At 39.4% G+C, this 12,895-nt stretch overlaps 1 protein-coding gene across 1 annotated transcript in view; it reads left to right on the top strand.

Moving 5' to 3' along the window:
* The window catches only part of cped1 (cadherin-like and PC-esterase domain containing 1), a 62,688-nt gene that overhangs the window by 28,324 nt on the left and 21,469 nt on the right, over nt 1-12,895 (top strand). The window contains exons 10-14 of the mRNA XM_060889813.1: nt 1,364-1,468; nt 1,680-1,813; nt 3,866-3,918; nt 4,003-4,189; nt 5,285-5,453. Of these exons, the coding sequence (XP_060745796.1) occupies nt 1,364-1,468; nt 1,680-1,813; nt 3,866-3,918; nt 4,003-4,189; nt 5,285-5,453 (648 nt within the window). The remainder of the gene's footprint in view (nt 1-1,363; nt 1,469-1,679; nt 1,814-3,865; nt 3,919-4,002; nt 4,190-5,284; nt 5,454-12,895) is intronic.

Below are 12,895 nucleotides of genomic sequence, written 5' to 3'. Positions count from 1 at the left end.
TGTTCACGGGCAAACCTCAGTCTAGCTGTGATGTGCCGCTGTTTGAGTAAAGGGGTTCTTCTGGGACGATGGCCCTGAAGCCCACCACGATGAAGAGCCCTCACAACTGTGTTCCTTGAAACATCAACTCCAGAAGAGGCCAGGTCAGCAACAATCATCTTGGCAGATGTCCGGGGCATCTTGCTGATATCTCTGACTATTTTCCTCTCCAGGGTTCTTGAAATCTTGCGCTTACGACCACGCCCAGGTTTGTTTCTTACAGAATTTGTCTCCTTGTACTTGGCAATGATGCAACGTACGGCGGTTCTAGACACTGTGAAACGCTTGGAAATGGCAGTATAACCTTCCCCCTTATCATGAGCCTCCACTATCTTCTTTCTGAGCTCAAGACTGATTTCCTTTGTCTTTGGCATGGTGAGTAAAAATAGTCTCTCCCAATAATGTGTTCAAGTGCCCTGTTCCTTGGAGTCCTTTAATGCTGATTGAATGCCCAGGTATTGTTAGGAAGCCAATTGACTGCACAGGTGTGGTTTGAAAACTGATTGATTAATTTGGTGTGTTTTGAAAGCTGATTGATTAATTGGGTGTGTTTTGAAAGCAAATATTCACAAGGGGCTAATATTTTTGACCACCCCATTTTCACTATATTTGATTATAAAGCAAGCCTATAAATGTATTTTATATTTCAAAATGTACCAAAAGCTACTAAATAGCACTGGTGAATGTTTGATTATATCAAGTTTTATCAATGCTACAAAAATTGGAAAGATCTTTAGGAAAATGTTCCAAAATTCCTGGGGGGCTAATAATTTTGGCCTCAACTGTGTATATATATATACATATATATATATATATATATATATATGTATATATATATATATATATATATATATATAATATTTGATATTTTGGTTTCCTCATGCCATACATTATCTGAAAAATACAATTCAAACAAATGCTTGTGTGTGTTTGTGTGTCATTTTTAAATTTTTATATCATAAAAAATTATAAAAAATGGTATAATTTATAAACAAATGTTTTTCGTTTGTTTTAACAATTTCTTTATAAAAATGGATTTTATTTTAGTTTTAGAGTTGCATAATTTAGCCCCAAAAAAGGCTCACTTGTGTGACTAGATATTTTTATTATTAATTCTCTAGCTACTAAAAAACATATCTGAATCACTGAGCAATATGTTTCAAGAGTACATGAAACATAACCCTGGTGTTTACAGGGTTCACATTTCATATTGGATGGTTAGGATTTTTATGTTTTTAATTTATCATCTAAATTAATCAGTACATAGCAGTGTAAGTGCAAAAGCAGTGTAAATGTGATGGTCTGCCTTTATTTCTGTTTGCAGTACATTGAGTGTGATCAGGCGAGCAGTTTGTGCTTAACGGCAGATAAAATAGAGTTGCTTCATGAGTTTTATCAGCAGCTCAAGAGATCTGGCAGCTTTCATGTGGTAAGTGTCCATCAGTGAATAAGTGAGTAAAAGTAATGAGTAAAAGTAAAGAATATTAAGTAAGATTTCCAAGTTCACTATGCAATCCTGATAGTTCTTGTTTGTTACCTTTGCTTCATTAGTTGTTGATCATATTACGATCAAGTCTGTGTGTGTGTGTGTGTGTGTGTGTGTGTGTGTGTGTGTGTGTGTGTGTGTGCGCCTTTGGCAGCTCTACCCCAGATCATCGCATTTCTTTGCTATCCAGCATGATATATTTCAAAGTTTCTCTGCTGCAGAGGATTCTGGGAAGGCACCAGGACTCTCAGACCTACTACAACAACTTAGCTTGTCCTACACACAGAGGTATCACGTTACGTTACATTTACGCCATTTATCCAGAGCCACTTATGTTTTTATACAACTGAGCCATTGTGGGTTAAGAGCCTTGCTGAAGGGCCCAGCAGTGGATGCTTGATGGACCTGGGATTAAAACTCATGGCCTACTGACCAGTGGTCCAACACCTGAACTGCTAAGCTACAGACACAGACAGACAGACACACACACACACACAAAGTCACACACAGAGTCACAGACACACACACACAGTCACAGACAGACACACACACACCACACAGAGTCATACAAACAGACACACACACACAGGAATACTAGCTACTGACCAGTGGTTCAACACCTTAACTGCTAAGCTAACTACCACACACACACACACACACACACACACACACACACACACACACACACAGAGGTGGGCCCTGATGTAGCTTTTTAGCAAACATAGCTATCCGTTTTATGTACATGCTAAAATTAAAGCAAGCTAGATTCATAGAAAACCTGGCTAGTACGTACACAAATTAGTAGTGATATATATCCATGATGAAGCATCGTGGCGGTTGCAGCATCATGCTTTACGGCTGCTTTCCTTCAAACAGAATCGGGGCTGTTATCAAGGTGGAGGGAATCATGAATAGCTACAAATACCAGATCATTTTAGTACAAAACCGATTTTTGTTTTGTTTGCTAGGAAACTTCCAGCTAAGCTTGACAATAACCCAAAGCATACATGCACATTGGCAAAGCTAACTACCACACACACACACACACACACACAGAGGTGGGCCCAGAGGTGGCAGCTTGAACTTTGCGACCATTAAGCTACCACCGCTGGGCCCCTAAACAAGACCCTTAATCTTTAACGGCTCAGTTGTATAAAATCATAATGTTATCTGCTAAATACTGTAAATGCTGTACTGTTACTTCAGAAACCATATTATAAGACACACATTAATATAATGGTCTCCTTGCTGCTGGTTCTGTTGTCAGAGCTACTGTTTAATTAATCAACACTTTGTGACAAGTTGGTGCTTTGGTTTAAAAGCAAATAACTAAGTTTCTACAGAATTTCACTAAAGAATATCACTTGACCACACAAACAATCTAACATGTAAATATTTCTTAAGCTTAAAAACAAACAAGAATCCAGCCCCCTTTTTTATATCTAATTACAGATATATCAGTTATATTCTAGTCAACAGACTTAGTGAGCAAAAAAACATTGAAAGGTTTCACTCCTGTTTCCGTGCACATATAAAGCATTTTCATGTGCACATGCTATTTAAAGCTGCTTCTACAGTGAGCTCCATGTGTTAGTTTGAAAGAAAGAGTGGATGGAGTTTAGTTCGTTCGACCGCTAAGTGCTGCTCTTACTGTAGATCCGTAACAGACAGGAAAAGCTTCACACTGCCAGACCGGACCAAAGCGATTACAGAACTGGCTCTGCTTCTGCTCCCAATGGGCATGTTGTTAAGAATGACTGAAGGGGAGATTTTCCTATTTATGTTAAGCGGCGGGTTGAATTTGGGCTGGACGGAGCACAACACCATTACACAACAATGCAGCATCCCTGAGGAACTTTACAAAACTGTGATACCAATCCTGAAACATCTGGGCCTTTTCAGCCTAACAAATCTGAACACAAAGCAAGAGGCCACTAGTGTGTGTGTGTGTGTGTGTGTGTGTGTGTGTGTGTGTGTGTGTGTGTGTGTGTGTGTGTGTGTGTGTGTGTGTGTGTGTGTGTGTGTGTATTGTGTGTGTGTTCATGTGTAATAGTAAAATGTGACAGAAGCAATAAAACCACTCAGTTTATTGTAATTGGAATATTTGGTTGTGCTTTTATGGTCAGTTTTATGTTTTAGAATAATATGTAAAATTTATGCCCTGCGATGGGTTGGCACTCCGTCCAGGGTGTATCCTGCCTTGATGCCCGATGACGCCTGAGATAGGCACAGGCTCCCCGTGACCCGAGGTAGTTCGGATAAGCGGTAGAAGATGAATAAATGAATGAATGAATGAATGTAAAATTTATTAAACAGCATTTATTGACTTTTATCTCACAGCATTGACGATCCAGACAGGCCTGAGAAGTGGGATTCACTGCCACCAGAATCAGGTAACCACTGCTCACATTTCTGTAGTTACTACAGTTATTTATGTTGGTTATTTTATTCGTCTAACCGATGGTTTGGCTCCATAGGGAGGTGTGTTGAACCCCATCTCCGTCAACTTTATACCGATCCTCCTCTGGTTCTAACTCCGCTCTTTAACCCCTGGCTGAAGGAGTACCGAGCTGAGGTACCGTTTGACGTGGTCACTATCCGGATCAGACCAGAACCTGTGAGTGCAAAGTGCCACGCTCACCTGGATGAACATCGCGGCCCCAGGTGTGACTGGATCCTGGCATTTTATTTACCTGTGCTTTAGACACACACACAAATAATATAATTCTGAGTCATTCTTTTGCACATTTAAAAAAATAGTCAATGCTTTGTTATAAGTCTGTACTTTGAATTCATTTTATATATTTATTATATGTCTATGCATGTTTATAACACTCATTTCTGATTGGTCGAATCACTTCTAAAGCAACAATTTCTACAGAAACCTGTAGATTTAATTAATAATTTAAAAATAATTGTCTTTTCAGGAAAAAGGGCTTTGTAGGTTTTATCTCAAATATTAAAAAGCTGCAATTTATGTTTTATTTGAGAAAGAAAATTGTATTATTTTATTAATACAATTATTATTTATTTATGTATTTTTATTTCTTTTATTTCTTTTAATTAATTAAATTATTTCTTTTTAGTCGACACAGCCCTACTGATTATTCACAAAAAAAATGACAAAATATTTTATTTTATTTTATAAATGAAGTTAAGAAATCTACTCCTTATTTGATCTATGAACAGTGAGCGAGCAGGGTTCAGCTCTCCTGCACTAATCACCCCCTCTCCTCCGATGCGTCCGCTTACGGTCCCGTTGCCATTTCACTGATTTAATAGATTAATTACTTAATTAAATTTAAGCACCTATATATCTAGACTCTAAATACAGAAAATGTTTTCCCATGTAAATATCATGTTCATTTTAACAACTCTGGGATCTTTGCAGCTTATAACCTGTGGTACACATGATAGTATTTTACACAAATATGCATAAATGTTTATTAGTTATCCAGATAAATACACTGATGCATGCATTGTAAATGACAACAAAACAATAAAAATAGTATATTTCTGTCAATTACTTGAATTCCTTTTAATAAAGGCCACATGTGCTGGACTCAGTAATTCTGACTTTATTTGAACATGGATATTATATTGTCTTTTGACCTGACCCTGCTTTGTAATCTACTACAATCTTCATTGTCCTGGCACAAAGGAAATAATCTTCAATGTGTGTGTGTGTGTGTGTGTGTGTGTGTGAGAGAGAGAGAGATTAGTCACAGTCAGTTTCTCAGAACTTCTTGTTTTCCTCAGAATGGCGAACTACCCGCTCGGCCTGGGCAACAGCCGCATCAACATTCTGCTGCTGGACGAGTCAGGGGAGGAGTCTGTCGTCATGACGATATACACTCTGCACATATTCCGGGAGAGCAGGCCCAGCCTGCCGATGTTTGACGAGTATGTGATGTGCGGCTTCATACAGGTACAAAGTCTCACACACACATTCATTTTTTCCACCAGAAACTACAAAGACACGTTTATCATAGAGACAACCTGTTAGTGCCATTCATCAGGGTTTCTTCCGACTATAAATTTTTATAGAGTTTATTGGTGTTACATTTATGGCATTTGGTAGACACTTATCCACAGTGACTTACATTTAACTAATATATACAGCTGAGCAATTGAGGGTTTAGGGCCTTGCTCAGGGGCCCAAGAGTGGCAACTTGGTGGCCCTGGGATTCGAGTTTATGACCCTCCGATCAGTAGACCAACACCTTAACCACTGAGATTCCACTTCCCCAAACTTCTCTCTTACATTCTCCCAAGATCTCAAGATCTGTGTGTAGGTCCAAGTAACATTCATAAATCTTATAGCGACAAACTTTTCCTATTAGATTCACTGTAATTCTGTTTTCCTATTTAAGCTTAGACAAAAATTTATCAAGAGTAACTCCTCCACATGCACCAAATTCAGATATGTTGTAGAACCTGGTCTGAAGTTTGTTGCTATTACTTTTCTGAGCGATCCGAGTTCCGGTACTTCCGGTACCGGGTCTCAAATTGGCCTTTTTTCCCATAGACCCCCATTATAAACTTTGGAGGTTTATAACTCGGCAAGCTTTCGAACTATCTACAACAAACTCGGCCAGCTCCTTTAGGGTGATACTCTGAACAAACTTTTAAATTGGTGTACCGACTGGCCTTCCGGCTGTGCCGCAGCCCCACCCCCAATATATGCAAAATCAAAAAACCTTTTACAACATGGACATGTGACATATCAAAACACTCAGAACAATGAGGGGAACTTCCTAATGTGTATTCTGATGACGTCACGTGACGTCATTTGATGTCACTTAAAAAAAACTAAAAAATTAGCATAACACGGACATGTGGCATATCAAAACACTCAGTCCAAGGAGGGGAATTGCGTCACAGGTTTTCGGATGACGTTACATGCTCGTCTCCACTTGCATCTAAATGTTTTTGTATCCTAGTGCTCCACTAGATTTCACAAGTTTTATGTCCACTTGCATCCAACAGTAACACTAAGCCTTATGTCCACTCGCCTCAAAAAAGCAGCGGCCTTTGCGAATATTTGATCGACAAAGCCAACATCAAAGTTTGTCGCGACGAACTTTACAAATCTAGTTACTAAATGATTCGTCGTATCCCACCGCATTTTTTTTTGCATCAGATAGAGAGTCCATAGAGAATAAACTGAAGTATATTTATACCAATCGCTGTGGAATTGAGGAAACTAGTGCCAGATCATCCAAAATGGTGAGATTCATGCACCATACTGTTGATTCAGCTATCTTTGACAGTACTCCATATTTCTCTATTTGTACCGTCCTTCCTTTTTTTCTCTAAAAGGCCCACTGCTTTCTCTTCCTTTCATCTGTGCCGTGGTTGTGGCTGTTCAGGTTTCAGTGCAAGCTGATAGGTCTGATGGAGGTCTCAGTGATAGGGTGGATCAGAGTGTGTGTCTGTGTTACACTCCTCCACAGTGTCTAACCGTGTCTGACAGCGTGGCAGTGTGTATTGACAGATCAGTCACATTAGATCAGGTCTAAAATGAATTTGGCAGGAGAACACACACACACACACACACACACACAGAGAGAGAGAGAGAGAGAGGAGAAGGGAAATAATTGAGCACCGTTGTTTAAATAGCGTCAAACAGTTTTAAAGTGTGTCAAACAAATCTACTCGATTAATCAAAGTTCTAACTCCGGATATCTTATAGATTTGCAGCATGCTTATAAAAGCTAATAAAGCTTGTGACCTTTGTATTATTGTATTATAAGATTGTGTCTGCCATTGAATCTTGACCCACAGTGAACCTTTATAATACCAAAAGTTTAGAAAGAATTACGGTTATAAAACCACACCAGTTACCAGAAGAATCACTTAGCCATGAATCATTAAAAACATCAGAATGTGGATTAACTGAAACAGTATGAGTTGAAGTCTCCTGGGTTGTAGCTTTTACTCACACAATTTTTACTATTCTTCTCCATGTTTCTGTCACTTTATATGTCTCACTTCATAAGTCTCTCTCTCTCTCTCTCTCTCTCTCTCTCTCTCTCTGTCTCACTTTACTGGAATCTTAGTACTGTTCTGCATTTGGCAGCTCTTCAGACAATAAGTCTCTATTTAGAGGCGTGCATTCCTCCACTGTGGACACAACTGCAGTAAACCTTGTTTGTGTTCTCACTTAGAGACTCCTGAGTGTTACAATTAAGGACGTGTGAGTGGTAAATGCAGGACACAGCCGATCTTGAAGTCCCTTTGTACTGTATATTCTGTACCAACCCATTCTCACGGCAGTTCGTGACATAGGTCACGAAATGTAATCTATTTGATTCGTGTTCGTGGACATGAATTTCCCTTTTTTTTGTGTCACAAAGCATGACTTTCGATCTAATGTATTTCAATAGGAAGCATCTTTCGTGTCTGCACCACGTTTTTCTTTCTGCCACTCGGAAGCATTTTTTTTTTGCTCATTTGTTATTCATTTTTAAACTTTAAGCACTACATTACTCAACATTTAACCAGGAGATTTTATCCTTGTTTTTATTGCTTTATATTCTGTAGGGTACTAAACATTGTGCTATGGTTTTTCCATCTATTTGGTGCTTCAAATCGGACAGTAAATTAAATACTTATCTACTTTTACTGTATTGAAGACGTCAGCTAAAACTACCCGATGATCCACCGCCGATTCTCTTTTAATGATCTCCTCAGCTTTCTTTCAACACATAAACATGAAAATGTGCTTGATCATTCAACAATACGATGTCATGACCAGCCGTTTTATTTGATTCTCCTGATTTCTGCAGGCCGCGAATTCTCCTTCATTGCGCTCAAACCGCTTCCCAGGTAATGTTACTTGAATGTAATGATCAAATTTGAACAGTTAGAATTCGTGAAACCCTGAAAGCCTGCAGAAATCACAGTAAAAGTAGATAAGGCTCAAGGGTACTGTAGTATTTAGTTTACTGACCGATTTGACGCAGCAAATAGATGGAAAAACGGGAAATTCGTGTCAACGAACACGAATCAAATAGATTACATTTTGTGACCTATGTCAAGAACTGCCGTGAGACTGGGTTGTCTGTACTGTCACTTTTTTACTCCGCTGTCTTCTTGTGTCAAGAGAACGACAGAGAATAAGAGAGAATCTTTTACACATACTGACTTCATTATTATGCTGTATGGGTTGTTTCATGTGATGACACGTTTTACACATAAAGCTTTTTCTTAGCATGGGTCGATAGTGTAGCTGATGTCAGCAACAGTTTATTTTATTAGGTTAGCCTGGCTGTGTGCATGTTTGACCCATGATTCATTACTGAAGATAAACTGTGAAATAAAGGATGCAATCAGCTGGTGCTTCTTTTTCATCTCATCTAATATACACCAGGCATGAGCAATACACTCGCTTTGTATATTCACTTGGCAGTGCTGGTACAATTCAGTAAGGCTTTGGGTTGTTGACTGGAAGGCTGGGGTTCAAGCACCAGCCCATGTTGAGCTCTTGAATAACTGAATAGATGAACTGATTTGAATTTGGTATGATCCACTTCCTGCTGCATGAATGAAGGCATCCCAATCAACACAATTTGTGTGGAGTCGCTTCAGATTCTGTTAACAGGGAACATCTTTGGTGGTGCATTGGGAAGTGCTTCATCTTCACAGTAGATGTCTTTACGGGTCCACTTAGATCCGAATCCTGAGGTCCGACCCGAGACCCGAGCGGGTTCGGGTCTAAAGGTTTTTACGTGTGCCACGGACACGGGTCGGCATCGGGTCTCGGGTAATTTAAAATGAATGTGTTTTTACCGAACGGACCCGAGAAGACACGAACTACTGTATCTCGCGTGTGTGCATCGACTCGAGTCCATTTCCAACCTCTCCTCTGTTTGGCAAGACTGCTTGCGACATCGTGTTGTTGGCGGTAAGCTAATTTTCGTTGAAACAGACCTGTCAATCAATTTTGAATCCACGCTGTAGCGGTTACTTTTCTGTCTGACTGGTGCGTGCAGGGCTGCATCGGTGTGTGCAACATTCGGTTCCAGTCAGAACAATTGCCAGCCGGTCGGGTCGGACTCGGGTCTAATTTTTTCGGGTTTGTCTCGGGTCGGGTCTTTCTTAAAAAAAAATTAAAAATATGCACTTCGGGTTAGGGTAAAAAGTGATTCCGGTCACTTCGGTTTGGGTACATTGGGTACATAGACCCGAGAAGACTGGGGTATGATCCTGAGTTTCTACTGTTCTCGGGTGTGTTTGCAAGGGTTTGCTCTAGCTTCTCCCATCTCCCAAAAAAACACTCAGGTAGACAAATTAGCTACACTATAAAGGACTTGATTTAATGCAAGATTCTGTGTGTGTGTGATAGATAGATAGATAGTGCCCTATACAGGATGAATGCTCCTGCTTTGCACCAGATTTTCTTGGGATAGGCTCCAAATCTGCTGCAACATTGACTAATATACATTATTTACTGAAGAAAAATGCTATGGTTCTTCTCACTCTACATGCTTGTCTTGTCCTGAATCTGTTTAAACCGAGTCTGCTGTCTCACTCTGACAGACAAAATTGCTTTTGGGAAGAAAAGGGTTTTTTTTTTTTTTTTTGCACATTTTGTATATTTTCTCATGGGCCAAGATATGTGAAGGGATGAGCATCTTCAGGGAATACAAGACACGAAGACGAATCCTTTCCTCCTGTCTCGTGTTAGCGTGTTGCTCTGATTGCGTATTGTGTGTTTCCAGCTGTGCTACAGACATCCTTGCACTACTATCCAAACACACAATCTTTTTTTAAATCGTTTTGCTGCTAGATAGCAGATTTTAGCAGGTCATAAAAACATCAAAACAGGATTTGAGCCGTGATAAAATATTAGTAAACACAAGTGCTGAGGTGGCTGAACTGAGGAATTCTTTTGAAGCCGAATATTGTCGACCTTCTCGTCCTCTCTCAGCTCTCTCACTTCACCTCTCCTCCTCTGATCCCTCAATAAGTCTGCCATCGCAGGCGTTCTTCAAAGCCGCACAGCAGGAAACAAACATCCCATAGCCTAACCCTATGGTCCATATGTGACAGGACTAACCGGCATTGTCGTTAGCCTCCAGCAGCTGTGAGAATCTCATTGCCCCATTTAGAAGCTGAAAGCTTTCCCATCTCTGAGTCTTTTGAGTGCAGCCAGAACCAACGTATGGTGTAGTCATTAGTCAAACGACCCTAACTTCTCCAACCTTTTCCCTCATCTGTGCAGTTTATAATGAGAGAGGAAACTATTGTGTATCAGCTTGGCACCGTGAAGACCCAGATGAGGTCCTGTTATATCAATAGAACCAAGTCGCCAAAACTTATACAACTCATCAAGGCCTCAAAGATGTAATGGTCCATTAGGATTTGGGATTTTCTCTGCATGGCAGTTGACATATGCTTGATGTGCTGACAAACGGCTCACTTTTCAAACCTGGTTTGTTTGACCCTAACTGCAAGGACAGAGAGTAGAAGAAGTGAAAGGGACAAGAGGTTCACGTTACCATCTAGCAAACTGGAATATTATCCAGACTTCCTCTTGCTCACATGGTTCGATTCCCAGCGCATGATGAAGCGCTGATTAGTACATGGCGAACATGGCAACCACAAAGCAAACACTGCAGTATCTCAGTGTTCCACTTCCAAAAATTCCAAAACAAAATATCCATGTGATCTTTCTCATTAGAATCTGTCAACACACCAGTTTGTCCAATCAACATATTTAAAAACCATCCGCAGACAATCCCAGACACTAACATTGTAGACTCTACATTTTTAACTTTTAAATCTGGATATAGATTAGATTAGATTTATAAAGCTTCATTTAAAATGAGTCCCAAAGTAATATTTATGCAGGAAAATGTTAATGTATTCAGTGTTGGGTTATAAACATAGCATTAGTTGCGTCATTTGTCTCTTAAATTCAGATTATGGAAAGTACGTGCATGTAGTTCACAACTCAACTCCTGAAATGCTTGAGAAATGGTTGAGAAAGCATTTTTCTTTAAACCCAGGGAAAAAAATAGGTAATAGGAAATAGGTAACAAAAACAAACAGCTAAAAACCAAAAAATCAACAAAGACATATATAAAGATGTTGATTGAGAAGGTGTCCATTTTTTAAAATAACATCTCAGGAGTCTACTGTGTAACCAATTTATTGTTAACTGATAATTCTAGTTGTTATTATAACAGATTATTTTAAATATGGTATAATTGGATTCCATTCTCATTATAAGGCAGCTTATAGAATAGCGATTGATCCAGCACATACTGTACTAGTGTATGTAATGTAACGCAGGTGCAAGATAACAGGCCTTAGTAAACTTTTTATAGGATAGTAAAGACAGTACTAGTGTGTTGAACGGATCGGCCGTTTGTGCATAATTATAGAGACAGTTATTAGAGACAGTTATTAGAGACAGTTATTAGAGACATTTATAAGTGCAAACTTTCCCTAAAAACTCCTGTTCTATTTTTTCTACTTCTGTCATCTGGTCTCTTCTTCTATTCTGCTGATCTTCTTCCCTTTCCTCCATCCATGGGTCAGTGAGATGCCTAGACTGGGTTCATTTTAGATGGGGAGGGGAGAATTCGGACCACCGGGGGCCCCACAAAAACACTAAGTCCATTCACCTCAGTGTTCTTTGAAGTGTTCTCGTGTGTCTGGGAGCCTGGCCGAGGAAATTGTCAGGCTAATGGGGAAAGCTTGCTGCGACGTTGGGCGCAATTTGATTTCTTTTTTATCAAATAAGATGAACGAGCTTGGTGCAGTGGAGCAGGCATGCAACCTCTTCTTACTTACAAACACAAGTTGTTTAAACACACACACACACACACACACACATATATATATATATATATATATATATATATATATATATATATATATATATATATATATATATATGCTTTCATATATCCCAGGACTTTTATATATCCATATAGATGTTAATGTGATTAACAAGTCTTTAGCTTGCAGGACCCCAACCCTACCCCCAGTGCTCTCACCCCTTGAGCAAACACCCACAGATGCTCTCTCTGTGTTAATGCCTTTACCCTATGGAGACATTAGTGCATATGGAGTAGTGTGTGTAAGAAAAAAGCGGAGGAGTGTGTGAATGTAACGTATAATAAACCACCTCCTCTGGGATGCATAGAACTAATACAGCACCTGCTATGGGTTGTGCTTTCATTCGCTTTCTTCTCTTATTATAATGAAACAATGAAATGATAAGCTATGGTGCCAAAACAACAGTACATATTAGAAAAATAATGCGCCATTTTATATCTAATTATACCTTATAACATGCTGATAACACAGTACATCTTGGCAATGTGTGTGTGAGAGAGTGTGGTTACTGTGTTT

Source organism: Tachysurus vachellii, chromosome 16 (assembly GCF_030014155.1).
Source record: "Tachysurus vachellii isolate PV-2020 chromosome 16, HZAU_Pvac_v1, whole genome shotgun sequence".
Taxonomy (NCBI): domain Eukaryota; kingdom Metazoa; phylum Chordata; class Actinopteri; order Siluriformes; family Bagridae; genus Tachysurus; species Tachysurus vachellii.
This window is presented reverse-complemented; position numbering and strand designations above follow the sequence as displayed.